The following is a 23617-nucleotide window of genomic DNA, read 5'->3' as shown; positions in this document are numbered from 1 at the left end:
TCACTGCAATTCTGTTTTACATTACCCATAACATTTTAGCACTCATTAATTTTACAACAGTTCTTAAGATAAGTTTTGAATTTCTTCCAATCTTCTTCCACCGTCTCTTTCCCTTGGTCACGGATTCTGCCAGTCATCTCAGCCAGTCCCATATAGTCTATCACCTTCATCTGCCACTCTTCCAGCGTGGGTAGTTCTTGTGTCTTCCAATACTTTGCTAAAAGAACTCTTGCTTCTGTTGTAGCATACATAAAGAACGTCCTATCTTTCCTTGACACCAATTGGCCTACCATGCCCAGGAGAAAGGCCTCTGGCTTCTTATGAAAGGTACACTTAAGTACCTTCTTGATTTCATTATAGATCATTTCCCAGAAGGCCTTGATCCTTGGGCACGTCCACCAAAGGTGGTAGAAAGTACCTTCAGTTTCCTTACATTTCCAGCATTTATTATTGGGCGTATGATAGATTTTTGCAAGCTTGACTGGGGTCATGTACCACCTATAAATCATTTTCATAATATTCTCTCAAGGTGCGCGGTTTCTCTGCCAGGCATGGTGCAAAGCCCTTCTTTCGCACCCTGTGAAACATAAATACGCAGAGTTTTTAAAAAACTGGGCAATGGCTGGCCGCCCGCGACTTCCGAGCCTCCCCCGATCAGTCAGAACAAAGGGAGAAGGGGACAGGAGATCTGTACCATCGGACGTCCCTGGTTCCCCTTTGGCAGTGGCGGTGGCAGTGGCAGTCAGCAGCCTGGTAGTGCAGTTGGCTCTGGCTGGCTTCAGGAGCTGCTCGTGGCTGTGGCGCCCGCCATTTTTTCTCTCCATATGATGTGTTGCGCACAAGACACATCATACGGGGACTTCTGGAGAGGAAAAATGGTGGGCGCCATGGCAGCAAGCAGCTCCTGAAGCCAGCCAGAGCTATTTGGAATTATGCTTTTTTATGGGGTAATGGGCACACTGGGAGTGGGTGGGTTTATGGAACCAAGCAAACAGTGGTCCAAAAGGGTTTGGAAACAGTTGCGCTAGGGTGCTAGATGCACCAGTGATCTGGTTTGGTAGAGGTCCGCTTCCTAATGGCAGGCAGCGGCGGATGGGGGTGGATATAGCTGTAAAAGGCTATATCCTTTGCTGCAGGTTGTTTGAGCTCCTACCAGGTGATCTTAATTGGCTCCGACGGAGAGCGGCATCCTCAAGGCGTAGTGATGGGAAATGGGGAGTGCGCTGTGCTTAGCAAGAATCGGTCAGCAGGCTTGCCACTCACTGTGCCTGAGCCCTGAGGCTCTGCCTCAGTCTGATGAAAGCGCAGAAACCAGGACTTTGATGTACAGGTTTTAAGAACCTAGGAAACTGCCCTTTGTACCTGGAGGAGCGTCTCCACCCCCATCGTCCAGCCCGGGCACTGAGGTCCAGCTCTGAGGGCTTTCTGGCAATTCCCTCACTGAGAGAAGTGAGGTTACAGGGAATCAGGCAGAGGGCCTTCTCGGTAGTCATGCCCTCCCGTCAGATGTCAAGGAAATATACAACTATCTTAGAAGACATCTGAAGGCAGCGCTGTATAGGGAAGTTTTTAATGTTTTATGTTTTAATATGGTTTTATAATTGGGAACCCACCCAGAGTGGCTGGGGCAACCCAGTCAGATGGGCAACATTTATTATTATTATTATTATTATTATTATTATTATTATTATTATTATTATGCCAAGTTAGCTCAGTATTGCCTACCTTGACTGGTAGTGCCGCTCCCAGCCATACCTAGAGACACTGGGGATTCAAAGTGAGACCTTCTGCATTCAAAGCAGATGTTCCATATATGTATGTGTAAATAGACCGTATAGACTACAGTCTCCTTTGTGCCTCGTTTCCAAAAGGAAACACAAACCTGGACTTAGCGCATGGAATATCTCAGCACTTGGAGATTGGGATGGATTGGCTTGCAACAGTATTCAGCCAAAGGCACCTGCAAATTGAACTGCTGTCCAACATGCAAGAGCAGGCCAGGTTGAGTCACAGGGCTGATCCAAAGGTTTTCTCATGGTATGCTTGCATCCTTCTGTCTTCTTCTGGGATCAATAGTTTCTATAAATAGCAACAACAGGAGCAACAGGATCCAGGCTGCCTGTGTCTCCGTGCCTCTTGGCAAAGACGCACTATCATACCATGACTATCAGTGCTCCGATCTCTCTCTCTCTTTCTCCTGGATGAGGAAGGTCTGTATTTTTATGCAAAACTGTGCAGGGGAAAGTGCAGGGTGGAAAATGTTTCTATTTCCATTTCTCTCTTTTCTGTGCCTTCAGATGAAATGCACTTTGGAAGCCCAGCCCAGCAATACTCGGTTCCCTCCTCGCTGCCTTATTATGCAACATTAATCACAGTGAAACCTACATAAACCCTCTCCCACATTACGTAATCTCCTCCACCAGACCTCATCACAGAGCCCGAGCACAGGAATTCCTCCTCTCCACTTCTGCGAGCTTATCAAGGAAACGACTGTGTGTGTTATTTCAGCAGCTGATTTAATGGGCTTCCTTTCATTTATAAATTATACAAATAAAATGCATTAGGTGCATCTGTGCTCCAAGGAAAGAGGAGTGAAGAGAGAGAACGAGAGACGAGACCGGTATCTTCTGCACATAAAAAGAAAATCAGAGCTCTGCACCAGGAGAGCCCAAATTCTGCACTGAGAAAAATTGAAATTGGTTTAAATTGTGCAAAAGGAGCAAAACCGCCTGTGTAATATTTTAGGAGCATAGAAAGCTGCCTTAAACTATTTCACACTATCTGTGCCCTGGGCTGTACCACATCCGATTGGAGATCTCTGAGGCATTAATCACCACACTCAATTTTGACTAAGTTGAAATCCCAGTGTAGCTTTCCTGTTTTCTTCTTGGTGCTTTTTAAGCAGCTTCAGATACCGTTGCAAGAAGCCGCTTGGAAAGGGAGAGGAAGAAAGGGGAAATAATCACGAATAGTCTAATGGTGGGCAAACGCACAGGCACTGGGAAGATGCTTCAGCAGCGAAGGAATTGAGGAGATGCACAGAACTGCAGAAAAGCACCCTTTGGTTTGACCACCAGAGGGCTTCCCTGCACCAACGTCTCCCGTGACTCAGATGCCACAAAAATTTGATCGCCTGATTTTAAGCGCCAAAGGACCTCTCTTTGTAGTGTTTGCTACAACAGACTAAGATGGCTACCCCTGTCTTGGAAACTTCCCCAGCAAAAACCTAGAAGAAGATAGGAAGTAAACCTCACAGAGGAGGTGGGTTCTATCAAGACAAGTTGAATTAGCATCCTAGGCAGGATGAACATTACTTTATCAGCCCTGCTTCTGTGCAGATCCTGCTGGTGCGTTTGACGTCTCGGTGGTCATCATCAGGGCTGGCAGATTAGATGTTTGTCTCACAAATGTCCAGGAAGGGGGGTCAAAACAAAATACCAACCATCAATAAATCATATTTCAACTATCAGCAGATGAAATATATAAGAAAATTGTGTTATGTCATCTTTGTCCATGGAGTTTTCTTGGCAGGGATACTGGAGTGGCTTGCCGGTTCCTGCTCCAGGTGGATCACGTTTGGTCAAAACTCTCCACTATGACCTGTCCATCTTGGGTGGTCCTGCATGGAATAGCTCATAGCTTCTCTGAGTTATTCAAGCCCCTTCGCCACAGCAAGGCAGTGAGACTCTTGAGAGTCCCATGGACTGCAAGAAGATCAAACCGATCCATTCTGAAGGAAATCAGCCCTGAGTGCTCACTAGAAAGACAGATCCTGAAGCTGAGGCTCCAATACTTTGGCCACCTCATGAGAAGAGAAGACTCCCTGGAAAAGACCCTGATGTTGGGAAAGATGGAGGGCACAAGGAGAAGGGGATGACAGAGGACGAGATGGTTGGACAGTGTTCTCGAAGCTACCAACATGAGTTTGACCAAACTGCGGGAGGCAGTGGAAGACAGGAGTGCCTGGCGTGCTCTGGTCCATGGGGTCACAAAGAGTCGGACACGACTAAACGACTAAACAACATGTTATGTTGTCAACCTCTAAATGGCAGTCATCATAAGTTCCATACAGATTAAGAGACAGAAGGCAGATTGCATCACAAATGGGGTTTGGGTAGGACAGTGGCTCTGCTTCATAACTTGCCTCGCAACAAACATGCATGGCAGGAAGTCAAGAGAGGGGAAAGGGTTGGCGGTCTTTTTTATTTTTCAAGTGTTGGGGAGTTAACACACACTACATACAACATCCAGTTTGGACTTTAGACCGTGACCAATGAAAACTTGTTTTGTACACGATTTGTTTTTGTTTGTTTACAACATGTTGCCATAGCTAGCATTTCACAGATGTGGAAACTGAGGCACACACACAGAGAGAGAGACTCAGTGAGTCAGATGCTGAGCACAGTATCGGGATTGCAGGCCTGTCAGCAGTTTCCTTTCATGTTCCTGTAGAAGTATTTCTATTCCACCCACTCACATGAAGTATAAAACCAATGCAGACTGATATGCTGTTTGACGTTTTATTGTAGTTTCATATAAGACATTGTAATCAGAAGAAATTGATGAGTTCAGTCCCAACATGCACCAAGCGTACTGCAGTAAGGTAAAGGTAAAGGAACCCCTGACCAGTCGTGGCTGACTCTGGGGTTGCGGCGCTCATCTCGCTTTATTGCCCGAGGGAGCCGGCATACAGCTTCTGGGTCATGTGGCCAGCATGACTATGCCGCTTCTGGTGAACCAGAGCAGCGCACAAACGCCGTTTACCTTCCTGCCGGAGCGGTACCTATTTATCTACTTGCACTTTGATGTGTTTTCGAACTGCTAGGTTGGCAGGAGCAGGAACCGAGCAACAGGAGCTCACCCTGTTGCGGGGATTCGAACCACCGACCTTCTGATCGGCAAGTCCTAGGCTCTGTGGTTTAATGCACAGCGCCACCCGCGTCCCAAGTGTACTGCAGAGTGGCGGCAAAAAGTGGTACAGCCACACTAATTTTATTTTTGCATCCTTGGTGCTTTGCATCAAAGCAACTTGCAATGGTAATAAGACATTTTGAGAATTCTTTGCAGTTGGCCATTATCAAAAAGTTAAGAAGTCATCAGCCAACAATATTTTTGGGCGTGCCAGTAGAAGTGGGCAGTCAGAAAGGCCTGTGCTCAGTACTAGAGCTGCACTCATAGAGGGGGCTCTGCTATGAGGCAGGTCAGACCACTGGACCATCACATTATTTAGGGTTGCCATATTTCAAACAGTGAAAACCCAGACAGAAAAGTTGTTGCCAACATCAGTGCTGACAACATGGGTTGCCATACATCTGGATTTTCCTGGACATTTGACTGATTTCTGCCCAGACACTGCTGATGAATGCAGTATTCCGGATATGTCTGGGAAATTCTGGACATAGTGGGCATATTCCACCAGGTAGTTGTCTTGAAAAGTTGAAATGAATAGTTGTTGTGTATGAGTGCGGTAGTGCTCTTGAGCACTGCCCATGCATTCCAAGTAGGCACATGCATAAAACCTGTTGGATGGTGCCCCACTGCGGCATTTCTCTGTGTGCCTGCCTTAGGCACCCCCTGTGACCTTGCAAGTCATCATGGAAAGTCAGGGTGTCTTGGCTGAGGCCAGCCTTCTCTGGATTCCTGGAATCTGCTTTGGAGGTCTGTTGTGAACATGACAAATCCAATTGAGCTTCAGTGTTCAGGGGAACTCTATCTCTGAGTGACATCTGCTGCAGGGGGGGGGAGGTTTGTTTTGCAAGACTCTCTTTGCTTTTCTATGATGCAGAAGGGGTGGTGTTAGAGCTTTGAATCTTTTCATAGCAAAGAACCGTGAAAAATATGGGGCACACTTTTTTTTCTTTTTTAAAAAAAAGCCTGCCTAGGATGCTGGCCTAGAGGGACCCTTTGTGCAATCTGGAACGAAATTCTTTATGAAAGAGAAATAATGGTGGTTTGGGTTTTTTTGTTTAAAAATAGGAACGTGCTGTGAAGCTCCCGATATATGAATCAGCCTTACAACTAGGCAGACCGTTGGTCCACCATGTTCAGTATTACCTACAGCAGGCAGGGACGTACCTAGAGGTTGGAAGCCAAGGGCATAAACCCAAATGGCACAAAAATTGCACCTCTCCACTCTGGCTCAGATTAGCTAGGAGCCTGCCCACTTGTGCATTCCCCCAGCTGCTCTTTGCCAAGGGCGCAAGGAAGTCCTCCGACACCAGGAGTTTCCAGACTGTGGTCCATGACGCGCCAGTGGTCCGTGATCTTCATGCTGGGGGTCCGCAGGATACCGGCATTCAGTATAAGGCCCCCTGCTTTTGAATGACACCTTCCTGCTTCTTTCGCTTCTCATGTTGTGCTTTCTTATGCAACATTTGTAATAGACTATATGCTGCAATTCCCAACATGAGGTGCACGTCTCACAGCGGGGCAATTTGATTTTAAGGGGGGGGGGCAATTCGATAATGAGTTATTAACAGTTAATGGCCTTTTAGGCTTCCTCCACATGAATAGGAGACCACTTTTTAAATAATAAGAATTAAATGGCACAGGCAGAGGAGGAGCTAGCTGCTCCAACACCAGTGGCGCACATGTTGTGCACCCGGGGGTGGGGCGAGCATCCCAGGGGGGTGGGTCTGTGAGCACGAAGGCGCCGCCGCCCATGGTGAGCATCCCGGGGGGCAGGGAGGCGATGTCGACCCCCCTCAGGGATGACACCCAGGGCAGACCGCACCTCCCTTCCTCTGACAGTGGTCCCGGGCGGGGGGGGGGGCGGCAGGATTTTAGAGATGCTTAGGTGGTGCATGGCCAAAAAAAAGATTGGAAACCACTGGACTAGAGCATGGGTAGGCAAACTAAGGCCCAGGGGACGGATCCGGCCCAATCGCCTTCTAAATCCAGCCTGTGGACGGTCCAGCAATCAGCATGTTTTTACATGAGTTGAATGTGTGCTTTTATTTAAAATGCATCTCTGGGTTATTTGTGGGGCATAGGAATTCGTTCAATTCCCCCCCAAATATATATATATATATATATAATCCGGGCCCCCCACAAGGTCTGAGGGACAGTGGACCCAGCCCCCTGCTGCAAAAGTTTGCTGACCCCTGGACTAGAGGATGGAATAAAAACACAATGAAGTAGCACACAGCATCGGAAGGAAATCATTAAGCGGATGCCAAAACCTCACCTGGAGTACTGTGTCCAGTTCTGGGCACCACAGTTCAAGAAGGACACTGACAAACTGGAACGTGTCCAGAGAAGGGCAACCAAAATGGTCAAAGGCCTGGAAAAGATTCCTTATGAGGAACGGCTAAGGGAGCTGGGCATGTTTAGCCTGGAGAAGAGGAGGTTAAGGGGTGATATGATAGCCATGTTCAAATATATAAAAGGATGTCACATAGAGGAGGGAGAAAGGTTGTTTTCTGCTGCTCCAGAGAAGCGGACACGGAGCAATGGATCCAAACTACAAGAAAGAAGATTCCACCTAAACATTAGGAAGAACTTCCTGACAGTAAGAGCTGTTCGACAGTGGAATTTGCTGCCAAGGAGTGTGGTGGAGTCTCCTTCTTTGCAGGTCTTTAATCAGAGGCTTGACAACCATATGTCAGGAGTGCTCTGATGGTGTTTCCTGCTTGGCAGGGGGTTGGACTCGATGGCCCTTGTGGTCTCTTCCAACTCTATGATTCTATGAAAACCCTTAGAAATTGGTTTTGGTTTTGCCACTGAGCCACGACCCCGCCTTGCCCAACTCCCACCGTCGGCAGCAGTCGAGGGGAGAGCGCGAGGTCCTTTCCGCTGCCCACCTTAGCCGTTCCCATGCCCGGCGGCGCACACATGAAGGCAGAGGGGGGAAATTCAGCCCCCCAACACCCGCCGCGTCCCCGCGCCTGCCCGCCCGGCTCTCCCGGAGGAAAGAGCCGTTCCCGCTCGCGCGCTCTGCCCGGACGGACTCGGGCACGAGCCCCCCGCCGAAGGGGCTTCCTGGCGCCAATGGCTCCTCCAGCCCCGTCGAGGGAAAGCGCCTTTCTCCCCGAGGCGCCTCCCGGCCCCCTCAGTTTCTCGCGCGCCACCTTTTGGGGCAGGCGCCTCCGAGCGCGAGCGCGCGCGCGGCGGGCCAAAACGGGGTTGAGGGGAGCTGGGGTGGCGGGGGGGAGGCCGCCTCGCGACCCCCGCCGCCCGCGCACCCGTCCCCATTGCACAGAGGCGCACGTCCCCACTCCACCCACCCCTCTCGCCAGCGAATGGTCGCTTCCAACCGGGTGGCCATGTTTGCCGCTTATAATCGCGAGCGCAGGCGAAGCCAGAGGCTGCTTTTCGTGCGAGCGGGGAGGGCGCTCGGGAGGAGGCGCAGCAGCAGCAGCAGCCGCGTCAGGCGCCGGGGAAGAAGGCGAGCAGCAGCAGCAGCAGCAGCGGCACCAGCGGCCGGAGCCTCGTCGTCGTCGCCCTCGCCCCCCTCAGCAGCAGCAGCAGCATGGCCGTGGCGGTGGGGAGACCCTCGGTGAGTGAGGAGGGGAGAGGAGCCCTTCCCGCGGGGTGTGTGGAGCTCCCCGGTTGGGCGGGCGTGCAGCCCATGTGCGCAGCGCCCGGGCTCGGATAACGGGGATGGGGAAGAGCGCGCCCAAGCCTCCCTTCCCGGCGGCTGAGGCGGGAGAGCGAGGCGGCGGCGGCGGCCGCTTGTTGCTTCCCGGGAACGCGAGCCAGAGAGACCCCGCCTGGGGTCGGCGGCATTCCCCCCGCCTTCCCGCCCGCCCGTCCGCCTTTCTTCCATCTCTCTCCTTCTCCATTCATTGCAAAGGGGATCGCCGGAGGTGGGCGCCTGGGGGGTGAGAGGCTGAGGGTGGGTCGGGTTGGCGGGGAACGGGACGCGTTCAGACGTTACGTGCCAGGAGGAGGGCCCGGACCCCGGTTTCTTTTCCCGTGTACCAAGCTTCTAAAAAAAGAGCGGGGGGGGAGAGAATGAAAGAAAGCTGGGAAAGGGGTGTGTTTGTTTGTGTGTGGTAGCAAAATATGGAGCTGGTTGTCTTCTTATCTAAAAATAGGGCACACCAGACGAAAATCGGAGGGAGACGGAAACACGAATAGGCCGCCCTCCCTGGCGATTCTGCAAAGGTGCCCGGGATCAGTGTCAGTCAATGGAAGGAAGGTGTGTGGCTTCAGGCGAAAGAAATAAAGGAAAGGAAACGTGCCTGAGGTTGCGGGTGGGGAAGGCGGCAAAGTTGTCCTCTAGGGTCGAGGGACATGCTTGTGTTGTGGAGAAGGCATGAGGAACATAACGGGGATGGCCGCCTCCCCAAACCATTGTGAGATTTTGTTAGCTGGCTGAGCAGCCAGGTGATATACAGTTGCAACCCCACAACCTCTCCGAGCGCCGCATCTCTCCAGGCCAGCGCATCATTCATCTAGGACATGCAGGCATGCACCAGCCCTCGCCAACGTGGTGCCCACCCCCAGATGTGCTGGACAACAACTTCCGCCAGCCCAAGTCAGCACATCTAGGCGAAGACTAGCATATGCAAATTTGTAAGATTGCAATTCTATACATGTCTGCTTGGGAGGAAATCCTCTTTCAGGGGACTTGCTGTGACGTGGCCGTGTAGGGTTGCAGCTCTGCTGTTGATCTCAGGGTCTTGAGTTTGAGCCCCACTTTGGGTAAAATATCCCTTGTGGTCTCTTCCAACTCTACAGTTCTATGATTCTAAGACTCTCTTTGCTTTTCCATGATGCAGAAAGGGGTGGTGTTAGAGCTGTCACTTTGAATCTTTTCATACGAAAGACCAGAAAAAAATATGGGACATCCTTTCTTCCCCCCCCAAAGCCTGCCTTTTTCCTTCTCTATCTTTCTGGCTTTTTGTCTTATCTTCTTTCGCATCGTCTCCCCCACTCCCTCTTTCACTGGGGAAAACGACAACAACAACACCCCGAAAGAGAGATACACATGTGATTCTATGAAGTTGCAAGCCCTGAGTTGGAATCTCACATCTGCCATGGCAAACATTTTGGCGTGCCGCGTGGGAGAGCATCTGTGGGGCATGCAAAAGATCGCAGGACCATAGCTCAGTGCATCTGCAGGCTGCAGATCCCAGGTTCAACACCTGGCTGATCCCAAGTAGGGCTGATGAACACCCCTGCTGGAAACCCTGCAGAGCTGCTGCCAACCAGTGTACACAACACTGAGCTAGATGGAACAGTGGCCTGACTCAGTTTAAGGCAGCTTCCTAATGTTTCATCTTCTGTAAGGGGACAGTGGTAGTGCTCTACCTTACAGGGTTGTTGTAAGTGTGCAGAACACCTTGAGCACTTTAAAAGTCAAGCCACAAGTGCGTACGTTGTTAGTATTTATATTAGTAGATTGGGGTGTGACTTTCCTTGCAGATCATGACCCAAGAATAGAAAATTAAAGTGCTATAAAGAATGCAGGCTTGCAACACCCGTGTGTGGTTTCCGATTTACTGCTTTTTAGAGAACTTCATCTTTTAGTCGACACTGGAAAGGGAAACAAGCTGTAGGTATATAGGGTTGTATATATTGTATCCTGGTGGCCTGTTAACCGCATTTCAAACAGGGCAAGGCAAACGGGCTGCATATAGTAGGAAGTCTGTCTTTCAGGACTGCATTCTTGGGAGGTTTTCAAACATCCTCTGTTCAGGCAGCAGCAATGGTAATGGGAGTACTGGATGGAGATGCCTTAACCTAGCCTTCTCCTTCCTTTCCCAACTCCCCCCACCCCCATCCCCACCCCCCAAAAATCACTTGGGCGAAGAGTTGCAGTATTCTCTGGGATCAGAAGCAGAGCTGTGTGGAAAAGCAATAGAAGCAACTAGAAGTTTGGCATTTGTATAAACTTTAACTCGCTTAACATCCCCTCTGTCTTCTCTCTGTCTCTCTGGTTCCCCAAAGAATAGACACAGAAATGATGTTGGCGACTCAATTTATTTGTTTGACTCTTAATGGCTTCTCAAGCAGTTTCCCACACGCTGAAGCATCCAGCTGCTGCCCTTCCACTGTACAATTCTGTTTTTTGTTAAGGTGGGGAGTTGAGAAATGTCAACTCGAGCGGACGCAGTCGTTTGCCACAAGAAACCTCTGCAAGGCCTGTAGCACCTTAAGGGTTTCTCATACATCCTGTGGCAAAAGCCCGAAGCAGATAAGAGAAGGTGTCAGTTTGTATACACCTATAGGTGTGCATTGGGGTTGTGAAGGAAAGATTTAAACAAATGGAGGCTAAAAAAATATTAAGGGACATATCCTTTCAAGGTTGAAGATTCAGGCTTGAGGATCTTCTTAGCCATTAAAAATAGGAAGGATACCCTGGAGAGATGTTGGGATGAAATTAGATCTCGGAAGGAGTCTCTCCTCCCTACTTTTTTGGTAGGGTTTCTTTCCTTTTTGATAAACCAGTAACGTCTGAGAAACTTTGTTTCACAGGCTTGCCAGGCTGCTTCACATAAAGAGATCCTTACCGAAAGAGAGACACAGAGATCCTTTTTATTATGTCTATAACTTAGAGGGATGTTGGTGAAAGTAAATGCTGACCATATGAAAGGACTCTTATACATCTTGAGGAGGTGGGGAGGGGAGGAAGGTGGGGGGAGGGAGGGAGGGAGAAGGGGACTTGATTGACTTTTTCCTGTTCGTTGTTTTTTTTTAAAGTGCATGCCAGTAAAACAGATGTTGCGCGTGAGCAAATGACTTCAGTGTGGCTACTTTCAGAATGTGAAAAATGGTGTCTGCATTCAAGATGTGACCTGGCTCCCTTGTTTAGTTTCTGTTACCGTTTTATAATACAATTTGTGGCTCCAGTAGGGTAACGGACTGCATTGTGTTTTGGCAATTGCATCATGCCCCGCCCCGCCCCACCCCACTTTATTTTTTAAAAAGCACATTGTTCATGTAAATGGGGGTTTTTTTTCATTTATCATTTTAAATGAACAAAAATTACACTCTTCCCACCGTTTCCTCTGTGCAACTGGTAACAATTACGTTTCAGTTTGGATTTGGATTTGTTGCTTTCTGAAAGGGTCCAGGGGAAAATGGGTCCAGCCACACGGGAGCCCAAATAAAAGGTATTGTGGTTGATTCACAGGGCCACAGCATGAGGCAGTGAGATATATGAGCTGAGGGTAGCTTTGTGAAAAAGCCACTCTCCTATGGTGAGTTGAAATAGTTTCCAGGCAATTGAGCAGGTAAGCTTCTGTAAGATGGAAGAGAATGATGGTGATTTCCCTTTCCTTTCAAGGTAACAAGAGTGACACATATGACTGGCATGTATTTGTGGGCAGACGCATTAGTAAAATTTGTGTACTTGTTTGTGAAGCTGGTGTTGTGGACGGCAATGAGAGTTCTAGCACTAAAATTCCAGCTTCTACATCAAACAATGGTTTAAAGAATCTCAACTATCTTCCCCATAATGGCCCAGTTTGCATGTCATGTATAATGACTAGGATTATACCAAGACAGGCCATTGGTCCATCTAGTCTAGTATGGTCTACACCAGGGGTAGTCAACCTTTTTATACCTACCGCCCACTAATGCATCTTTCTTGATGGTAAAATTTCCTTACTCCCCACCATTGCTCGATCGAAGAAGGATTCAACTTGTGCCGTAGAACCCCTTACCGCCCACCTAGAATCCTGAAATGCCCACTAGTGGGCGGTAAGGACCAGGTTGACAAATATGATCTACAATGATGGACAGTGGTTCTCTGCAGGGTTTCAGTCAGGGTCCATTTCCGGCTCCACCTGGAGATGCCAGAGTCTGAAACTCTTTATTGATGATTACCTTCTCTCTTGAGTTTTTTTCCTCCGTGCGTGCGGAATAGAAAGAGGAGGATAACCCTGAGTATGTACAGAGTATAATGTCATTAACTCATCCCAGCAAACCATCACACCTCTGGAAATGGAGACTTTTCAAAAAGCACGTCAGACTTTTAAAACTCCTTTTAGCGCATGCACACACCCAAGTCATACTTTGACTCCTTGCCAACCTATCCCAAATCCTTTTCTTGCAGCTCCTCTATTCTTCCCATGAAGTGTGACATATTTAATGGATGGTCTCTAGAGAGCATGGAGTCTTAGGAACAGAGGGGCCCCCTCCCCCTCTTGTTTTAGCATGACAGCAAACTGCATAGCTGTCAACTTTCCCCTTTTCTTGTGAGGAATCCTATTTGGAATAAGGGAATTTCCCTTTAAAAAAGGGAAACGTTGATGCAGCTATGCAACTGTGGCCTTGCATAGACTCTGGGGGTCCAGTTTCCTATTACCTAACACTTCCTTTCCATATCTTTGCAGGAATCTGTCTATTGTACTACTGCTCTGATGAGCAGGTTAATTGGGTTAATCATTAATAAAACTGTTGGGCATGGAGAGAGAGAGAGAGGGCACATTTGGCTTGTGTGTAGGATGTGGGGAGAGGAACTGAAAGAAAGATCAGTCTGGCTTGATTTAACAGAACCAAGATAGCATTATTGAGTCACGGAATTTGCCCACTGAGATGTACTGGGGAAATGACACTGCGCTGATTATAAAATAATGCACATAAAGTAACAAGGGCAAACGTTATCGTGCAAACCACTCTGTTTGGTGGTTTGCTCTAGCTACTTGTATGAGTAACATTATCTAAAGTATAAAGTATATCCACATTTGTAACAGAACAGCTACTGTCAGACTCCAGCCTACAGCAGGGATCTATCTATGAAGACAAAAGTTTCACTATTTTTAATTAAAGCTTTAGTCTTCTACCTTTACAGACCCAAGACCCGCCTTTAATCTTAGCCTGCAACAGGGCACCCAGTTAATATTTTTGCCATATTGTCTATCTTTCTCCCTCACACCTGGTATCTGCTTCTTTCATTCCTCTTCTCCTAATTTTATTCCCCCCCTCCTTTCCCCCTCCTAAGCATTCCTTGGCTTCACATTACTGATCTTGAGAGCTTCAACTTCCACCGATGTTATAAACAAGTTTCTAGATCTCATGTCTCTCGGAATTCTTGGGAATGCAAATGCAATAGGTCCGAACGGACTGCTGTCCCCAGAAGGCAAGTGAGGAGCTTCCCATTTTTATTATAGTTCAATTCATCATAATTTGAATAATTTGGAACTGGCAGCAGGACCTTGCTTACCACTGCTGTTTATTCAGACTCTGGTTGTTAGTACCTGATTTGCCCGTTGCCAATAGTTCCTCCTTTAAAAGTGTGCCAGTTCCATGCAAGCTGCTAATTATGTAAAAATAGGCTATGCAAAGCAGCTGCTTCAGCAGTGAGGTGCTTTGCAGAAGCTGTTAGCATAAGACTATAAGAAAAGCTCTCCTGCATCAGAGGGGAGGCTTCAATCCAATCCCACATGAAATTTAAACATGAAATTTATTATGGTCAGAGACCAGCTTGAGAAACACAAATGGAACTACAATCCCAATATCAAAACAAACATTTAAAACAATACACAACAATGGATTTTAAGTTTAAAAGTGTGGTAGGCATATAAACACATAAAAACCTTAAAATAGACAACCTTCGAGAAATGACCCAAAGTCGCCCGTGGATCCGGGTTTGGGAATTTTCTTAAGCAAACTAGATTGAATCGGGGGGTGGTCTGCACCTACAGATCTATGTGCAGAATCTGGTGACAGTCCTGGTCATCTCGTGGTCTTTGCCTAACAGGAGAAGATTGAATTTTTGCTTTACCAGGAGGTCAGCAAGCCTCACCAGCAGGGGGGTCAATGGTTTCTCTACATGCCTCATCTAAAAAATATGTGTTCAGGGCTTCCTATATCCCCCAAAGGACAGGCGCAAATTCTCTGGTCATATTGGATTTTTTAAAAGGATACTTCCAGGACCGGCGAGGGCAGAGCCGAGCTTCTGGCAAATGTAAAAGCCCTTCTTGCATTACTTATGCACACAGGAAGCTGCCTTATACTGAACCAGACCTTTGGCCCATCTGACTTAGTATTGTCTGCACTGACTGGCAGCAGCCCTCCAGGGTTTCAAGCAGGGAGCACCTCCCAGCCCTTCAGCATGCAAGGCATGTGTTCTGCTGCTGAGCTGTACGCATCAGAGTTATACCACCTGTGAACAAAGAACCATAGAATAGGGAGGCACTTCAGATGTCACGTAGTCCAGCCCTCTGCTGAGGAGGGAGACCCTGCTTGCTCTGTTTAGACGTCATTGCCAATTTTCTCCAGTGGCTCTTTCCTAAGACCCCTCTAATCCAGTGGCAGAGAGTCCCAATGGTTGTTGAAAATGGCACTTTTGCTCGTTGTGAACCGACAGCCTTCTTTGGATTGCAGCTGGTTTCCAGGGTTACATGAGAGGAAGAACAATGTCTGACTGCTTCTCTCTCTCTCTCTCTCTCTCTCTCTCTGTGTGTGTGTGTGTGTGTGTGCGCGCGCGCCATTTGTGGAATTGTTTTGTTGTGTATTTGAGTTACGTATTTATTTTGTACTTATAAACCGCTTAGGAGCCATTAGTAACTCTGTAGGCTTCTGTTGAGTCCACTTTAAAAAGAAATCCACTAAAAAAGCCACAAGTGTTTTTGTCTTTCCCTGTAGATGCCACGAGTCCCATGGTGGCATCATACATGGTCTGATCCTGAGTAGTAATGGGAGGAGCTCTCAACAAGTTGGAGCTGGCGACCCTGGAGAAGGCCCAAGTGAGATGGGGGAAGTTGGTGGGATCCAGGAGGTATCAGAGTCCAGGGAAGGGGCTGAGAGCATGGAGGATGGACTACAGGAGGTCTTTGGTCTGCTTTGGATTTCACCATGCTGAATGTCAATGGAGGTTATGGGAAGAAATACTTTCTGCCCAAGCATCCCTCTCCCATGGCAGCATCAAAACAAACTTATGGGGTAGGTGAGGCTGAGACAGAGCCTAAGGTTCTTCAGTGACCACTCTTGCTGAGTAAAGATTTGAACCTGGGTTTCTCTTGGGTAAGAGTTCTCCATTATAATACTCTGCTTTTTTGTAGTTAAAAGGCACAGAAAGAGTCGGCAGCCCTATTCGTGGCAAATTAGCAGTGACAACAGTGTTGGTTCCATGCAGAGAAGGTCCTGATTTTAGGACAGTCATACATCAGGTTACAGCTGCTTCAGGTTGTGTTTTTTCGGGTTACGGACTGCCGAAACCTGGAAGTACCGGAACGGGTTACTTCCGGGTTTCAGTGGTCGCGCATGCGCAGAAGCGCTAACTCGCAACCCACACATGCGCAGACGTGGGTTGCAAATGCTGTGGGTTGCGAATGTGCATCCTGCACGGATCACGTTCGCAACCCGAGCGTCCGCTGTAGAGTCTCCATTGCCCTTGCTCAGAGCAATTCCACAGGCTGGTTCAGACATGCATTACTTGGTGGCTTGGTGCTGAAGGTGTGAAGTGACTGACTTGGAAAGCTTTCGATGTGACCTGAAGTTTTGCCTTTTGAGGGCATGTTCATACATGCTAGCATTGCTGGATGGACATGCCTTTGTGAACCAGCAATATAGGTGCACCCAGATAACAGCATCTATATTCCCAAGAGCCTTGAGTTCAGTGCTTGTAAGAGGAAATGTCAATGTAGGAATCAAAACTGCACCACCTTTTAGCGGGTGCAGTTTCTGAAACTACTGCTTTGCAGATTTTGCAGTCTAATTTTGCTCCCAGAATAGCTGCTCATTCTGGTCTTAGGGGATCTGGTACAGGATGAGGGGAAGGGGTCTGCCTTCTGTCCCCTCTCCCCCAAAGACCAGGGAGCATTGCCATAAGTAAGGAATGCCCTGTGTCATAATCACAAACAGTAAGTATTGCCTTAAGAAACAAAAGGGGGGCAGAGTTGAAAACTGTTGAACAGCTGCCCTCATGCCCTCCTCATTTGTTTCCCAAAATCATCTGGATGCTAAGCAAAACTGGGGACTTCTATTCTGACCTTACACAGGTCTTCATTCCTCATAGTGCATCTTCACTAGCACTTTTGAGTAGGGCTGCAAATTGATGAAATAAATGTTAGTTGACGAAAACTAACTTAAAAATTGATTTTTAAATTCACATAGTGGTGAAAACAATGGTTTTGAAGCAAGAAGCTTACATGTTGTTGTCTTTAGGTGATGCACACATGTGTTGCAGTGGTTGAAAGTTATTTTCAGTTCTCCATCAAATCTTGCAGCCTGGTTTTTTTAGATGGAGAATTTTAGTTAGTTCCTGAGTACACAAGTTGCTGCTTCTCCTTCTATCAGACGATATCTTTTTGTGTGGCTATTACCAAAGAGCACAGATTGGGAATATGATATGCTTTGTTCTTACTTGCAAAAAAAAAAAAGACTCTTGTTCTGTAGCAGCTTTCTCCCAATATGCACCGGACTTGCAATGTATGCTGCCCTTTTAGAATAAAATGGCTGGTATCTGGTTTCTAGCAAGCCTGTGGCTTTGCTGATTTCTTTCAGTTGCTAACCCCAGAGAAGCTGTGAGTGTCAAGGAGCGTGGGAAGTTCTTGAACATCTTCCTTAGCACAAGCTGGGGGAAATGCCAGAGAGCCTGAATTACTAAGACCCTTTAAATGCTGAGAGTTTCTGAGCTGCTTGGCTCTTTGCAAACAAGCTTACTTTTAATTTCAACAGCAATTTAGTCTCTTCCCGGGTTTGTAAGCCTTTTCTTCTCCAGAGCAAGATTTTCCTGGCTCAGTGCCTGCACCTGAAGGAATGTGGTGGGTTTTGTTTTCCTGTTTTGTTTTGTTTTTCTTTGCCTCATTCGCTGCAATTTCTTTTCCTTTTTAGAAGTTGCAGGTTCAGGAGGGTCTCTTTTGGAAGTGGGTGGGCGAAGAACACACAGTCTGAGGATTGCAGGGAACCTGGAACCCTACACTGTCTCTTGTGAATCTGCAAATAATTTGGTAGTACTAGATGATGATGATGATGATGATGATGATTAGGAATGCTGCTGTTAGCTTTTACTGTTGGGCCAGGCCCTGGGCTCCAAAAATTGAGCTCTCGCGCCTCTGAGCTACGGAGGCCAGTGGTTCTCAAAGGCTGTGGCAGGAGAAGATGACAAATGTGGCAGAAAGATTCAAGGATAACCAAACGTTTAAACATTTCAGTGCAGTATAGCATAGTATCGAAATATATTTTAATATATACATCCAGAAAAACAGTATCTTCGCCTTTCTTCAAGAACACTGGCTGCAGTTCTGCACCCCATATTGTTGTCAACCAGGATTTTCAATTCTGAGAAATAAGAAAGATCAGAAAAGAGAACGTCTTGTGTTGATGAGGAAATGAGAATTTGTCTCAAATGAGACCTAATATAATTGAGATTACTCAGCAAAAGCAAGCTCACACCTCTCATTGAGTTTGTAGGCATACTTTAGTTACATATGTAAGAGGCTCGCTTATAATTACAGTGGTACCTCGGGTTACATACGCTTCAGGTTACATACGCTTCAGGTTACAGACTCCGCTAACCCAGAAATATATTACTTCGGGTTAAGAACTTTGCTTCAGGATGAGAACAGAAATCGTGCTCCAGCGGTGCGGCAGCAGCTGGAGGCCCCATTAGCTAAAGAGGTGCTTCAGGTTAAGAACAGTTTCAGGTTAAGAACGGACCTCCGGAACAAATTAAGTACTTAACCTGAGGCACCACTGTATATTTTGGGAATGAGTCATGTTCTTACGTAGCTGCGTTGTTTTATACTTTCTGGGTGCCCCATGATCATACTATAAAGTAGTTGTGTTCCATGTTATGAACCAGGCACTGCTAACAGTTGTTTCCATTTGTTTCCCAATGTATTTCTTGTCAATAAAAAATTCAGTTCGGTGCAAGCAAATTTTTATTCCGAAACTGGCCCAGAGAAAAAAGTTTGAGGGCCACTGCTTTAGGCTTTCATATAGAGATTGGGTTGATCCTTATCCTTCAAAAACTGAAAGCTCTGCCCAACACATTTTACTAAACTCTTAGAATTTCTCCTAGCTGGTTTATTTCTCCTCTGCTCTCTCCTAACATGCTTTTATTTAAAAAAAACAAAAAAGCAGACATTTTGGGGACTTCATTTGCTGCACTGTGATTGGGGCAGGTCTCCTTTCACATCATTCTGGCCATTGTGGCTTGAGCTGCCTAGCGGGCTATGGGTTTAAATGATGAGAGGGAAGAGGGGGAAATGAAGCAAGCAGGAGTGCCTGCACATATTGGCTTGGCTGCTAACTAGCCAGTTATTCTTTGTGATTGCTGCAGGTCCACACCTCGGCTCTTGAGTCCTGTGGCATGTGCAGAGCACTTTTGCAGGCAGTGCAGTGGGTGTCTTGGCATCTCTCACCTTCTGCAAACAAGCACCCAAGAGGAAGGGCGAGAAGCCAGGCTACTTCGCTCTCCCGAGTTCTGCAGACTTGGGGTGCTGTGGCTGTGTGGTCTCCTTTGCCTTCTCCTTCCCTTCCCATGAGCCCAGTGCAGGGCATGAACGCTCAGAAGAGAAGGGATCTTCTATTTATTTCCTCATTTATAAACATTCACCTTACAGCCCTCTCCTAAACTTGTCAGTGGAGCGTACACCAATGTGTATTCAATAAAACAAGGCCCCATTAAAAACAACAACACAGTACAAAACCATCATTAAAATGACTGGATAATCAAGAAAGTTTTGAACAGCTGCATCGGCCTGCCAGCACGAAAACGGGTCCTGAAAGTTGGAAGCGAGAAGGATGTCATGCTGAATCTCTGCTGGAAGAGTGTTCCAGTTTGGGACCAGCAGCACTAAATGCCTGACATCTAGCTGAGTGTGTAATATGGTGTGCAACTCACAGGGCTTCTCCGGATCTCTGTCCTGGGCAAGGCTGGACCAAGACATTTTGCTGCCTGAGGCAATGAACAAGATGCATCCCTACCCCCTATTCCATGCACAAGGCACCAACTAAACTGGCAGTAGACTCTCACTTTGATACTAGCAACAGGATAGTACACATGGCAGAGGCAGCAGCCTTGTTTAGCGGGTCCAGGACAATTTGTGTGGCATACACAGCGATATCCGCCAGCAGAGGGCAAATGGCTTGGGGCTGAGGAAGATTAGTCAGGGGGCTGTTGCCACTGTCTCCCAGCATTCCACCTGAGGCAGTCACCTTACTCTGCCCAATGGTAGGGCCGGCCCCAGTCCTGGGTATGTGACATGAGGCACTCGCCAGCGGTACATTGATATTGGCCAGTGATGAGATTTATAGACTCCTGATCAGATTGCTCAGAAACTTCCCGCCAACTTCTGGTCTGCACGCCATGGTCGAAATTCAAAGTTCAAAATTCAGCGACTGGGAAAAGGGGAGCAGTGATTACTATTGCTGTTCCACTTGGAGCACACAGTGTATTGCCATGGAGTTCCCAGCAGTTGGAGTTATTATAGGGAGACACTATCTGCAAATCCAAATGGATGGTGGGATGATTCTCTTTTGGCTATGTATGGACCAGAACTTGAGAGTAAACTTGGGAAGCTGCCTCATTCAGAACATTGAGCCATCTAACTGTGCTGTCTGCACTGACTGGCAGCATCTCTCCAGGAATTTAGGCAGGCCTGGAGATACCAGGAGTTGAACCTGGAACTTTATGCATGCAGACCAGATGCTGAGTATGAGTTTGCTGTGATGGTGCCAGAACACCCAACTGAACTTACCAGTATAATTGTTCTGTATGTGCCAGCCACTAACTCCTCATCCTGCTTTCTGTGCTCATGTCCCTTGCTTGCTTAGGGCTGGTGAGAAGGGAAAAGCACCAGAGAGTTCAGCTGGGAGTGGATCCAAACCTTTGACCTTTCACTAAAGCAGTTACTGCAATCTTTCAACTGGGCGGAAGTTAGTTGGTCCTGAGATTTGCTGCGTTTGGTGAACTTGTTTTTAAAAATGAAATAAACCCAAGAGGTTCAGGCCACGATCCCAAAACTGCTGCTGCACCATCTTAAATTACATTCACTTAGTGGAATGCATTATTTAGCAGAATATTTAGGCGGGTGTCTTGATTTCTTTTCTGTAGGTTTTCATATTCTGGGACTAGCTGCATGCAAACTTTTATTAATCAAACTTATGGAACTGTTTGCCACAGGAATTTGTGACAGTCAGCAACTCAGTTGTCTTAAAATGTGGGTTAGAGGGGAATTCTGTTCAGGAGCTGTCAGCTAGGTGGGGTGGGACCTCTGTGTTCAAAGACTGGGCATAGCAGAGGCTGGGAGGAAAGCCAGAGACTTGTCTTCACCGTGCCTTGCTCATAACCTTCCTAGAGGCCTCTGGCTGGCCACTGTTAAGCCTTGGACTGGAGACAGAAATTTGTTCCCGTCCAATATGGCAATTGCAATGTTTGATTTGATGGAAGAGTTCATTTCAGTTTGCTTTTAAAAAGAAAGAAAGAAAGCTTTTCTCAAGATCTGGAGGGTGAAGATTTAAGAGCAGTGTTTCCCCATCTGGTATCATCCGTATGTTGTTGTGATACAAGTTCCACCACCTTGGACCATTGGCTGTGCTGCCTGGGACGGATGGGAGCTGGAGTCCAAACAAATCGGGAGGACACCATGTTTGGGAAGAGAGCTTTATTACGCAGATCACTGACAGAAGGAACGGGGGTTGTTCTGGACTGAAGAACCTGATTCAGATGCCTCCTGGTTTCAAAGTGTTTAGAGAACTGCTCATGCTCCCAATATTATTATTACCTACTCTAGTGAGAGAAGGCTGTATTTCAAGGATACTTATTGAAGTGCCTTCCAGAGGTTATGGATCAGAACTCCCGTTAGACTTAGCCAGCATGGCCAATGGTCAGGGATGATGGGAGTTATAGTCCAGCAGCAACTGAACTAGTGAAACGGTCTCCCTTGGGAGGTGGTGAACTCTTCTTCCTTGGAGGTTTTTAAGCAGAGGTTGGATGGTCATCTGTCATGGATGCTTTAGTTGAGATTCCTGCATTGCAGGGGGTTGGACTAGATGACCATTGGGTCCCTTCCAACTCTACACTTCCATGATTCTATGGTTCTAAGATGCCATGTTGCCCTCTTACTGGTCCAGTGGGCTGTTCAAAGGGCTTTGTGGTTGCTATACCAAAGAATTGATGCTTTTGAATTATGGCGCTGGAGGAGACTCTTGAGCAGGGGTCAGTAACCTTTTTCAGCCGTGGGCCGGTCCACCATCCCTCAGACCATGTAGTGGGCTGGACTATATTTTGGAAAAAAAATTTGAATGAATTTCTAAGCCCCACAAATAACCCAGAGATGCATTTTAAATAAAAGGACACATTCTACTCATGTAAAAACATGCTGATTGCCGGACCGTCCGCAGGCCGGATTGAGAAGGCGATTGGGCCGCATCCAGCCCCCGGGCCTTAGGTTGCCTACCCCTGCTCTTGAGAGTCCCGTGGACTGCAAGGAGAACCTATCCATTCTGAAGGAAATCAGCCCTGAGTGCTCACTGGAAGGACAGATCGTGAAGCTGAGGCTCCAATACTTTGGCCACCTCATGAGAAGAGAAGACTCCCTGGAAAAGACCCTGATGTTGGGAAAGATGGAGGGCACAAGGAGAAGGTGACGACAGAGGACGAGATGGTGGGACAGTGTTCTCGAAGCTACCAGCATGAGTTTGACCAAACTGCGGGAGACAGTGAAAGACAGGAGTGCCTGGCGTGCTCTGGTCCATGGGGTCACGAAGAGTCGGACACGACTAAATGACAACAAAATACCTTCTTTGAATCATTGAATCATAGAAGACTTGGAAGGGACCACAAGGGTCATTTAGTCCCAACCCCCATGCAATGCTAGAATCTTTCTTGCAACCTGGGGCTTGAACCCATGACCATGAGATTAAGAGTCTCCTGCTCTACTGACTGATCTTCATTGGATGTCTGCAAGTTTTAGTGTTATGAGAGAGGGAGAAGAAGTCTTCTCTGTCCACTTTATCCATGCCATGTGTAATTTTATAAACTTTTATTATCCTGCCTTTTCTCTAAACTAAAAAGTCTCAAATGCTGCAGCCTTTGCTCCATCCCCTTGGTCACTTTGGTTGCCCTTTTCTGAACCTTCTCCAACTCTACAGTACCCTTTTGGAGGTTAGGCAACTAGAACTCTACAAAGTATTCACTTAGAGCAGGCATGGCCAAACTTGGCCCTCCAGATGTTTTGGGACTACAACTCCCATCATCCCTAGCTAACAGGACCAGTGGTCAGGGATGATGGGAATTGTGGTCCCAAAACATCCGGAGGGCCAAGTTTGCCCATGCCTGACTTAGAGCACTGGGAGTCTCTCTACACTGGAGCCCAATGTTCCTCCCAACTTATGATTGCCAGTGCATATTTGTCCCGCTTCCCCCAACTTAGAACTGGAGTTTTATTTTCAGAATGTGTTAGAATTACACACCTTCAGAAGAGCTCAGCCCACTGCATTTCTATTGTGAGTCTATTGTGAGTCACAGGTCCTCCAAGGACTGGGAGTTCTGCCTTGAAAGCCATGGAATCATCCATTGAATCATTGCTGGGATAGCTCAGTCGGTAGACATACCGTATTTTTTGCTCTATAAGACGCACACACATTTCCGCTTACTTTTTAGGAGGGAAAAAGTGAGTCTTATAGAGCAAAAAATACGGTATCTCAGGGTCATGGGTTTGAGCCCCCCACGTTGGGGGAAAATATTCCTGCATTGCAGGGGCTTGGACTAGAT

At 47.4% G+C, this 23617-nt stretch overlaps 1 protein-coding gene across 11 annotated transcripts in view; it reads left to right on the top strand.

Annotated features, from left to right (window-relative positions):
- Positions 1 to 8096: 8096 nt before the first annotated feature.
- The window catches only part of SEPTIN11 (septin 11), a 103985-nt gene continuing 88464 nt past the window's right edge, over positions 8097 to 23617 (top strand). For 4 of the 11 annotated variants that reach the window (XR_014538437.1, XM_083571535.1, XM_083571532.1 and 1 more), the window contains exon 1: positions 8221 to 8497. Coding sequence is in view for 8 of the 11 variants with exons in the window: in XM_083571535.1 (XP_083427661.1) it covers positions 8471 to 8497 (27 nt within the window). In the remaining 3 variants the exon portion in view is untranslated. Of the gene's footprint in view, positions 8498 to 23617 lie in introns of all 11 variants that reach the window. The other 7 variants (XR_014538438.1, XM_083571538.1, XM_083571533.1 and 4 more) reach the window with 4 other exon arrangements.

The sequence above is a fragment of the Podarcis filfolensis genome (genome assembly GCF_964270895.1).
Source record: "Podarcis filfolensis genome assembly, chromosome: 9".
NCBI lineage: Eukaryota > Metazoa > Chordata > Lepidosauria > Squamata > Lacertidae > Podarcis > Podarcis filfolensis.
Note: the sequence above shows the minus strand (reverse complement) of the source record. Positions and strands in the feature narration are given on the sequence as shown.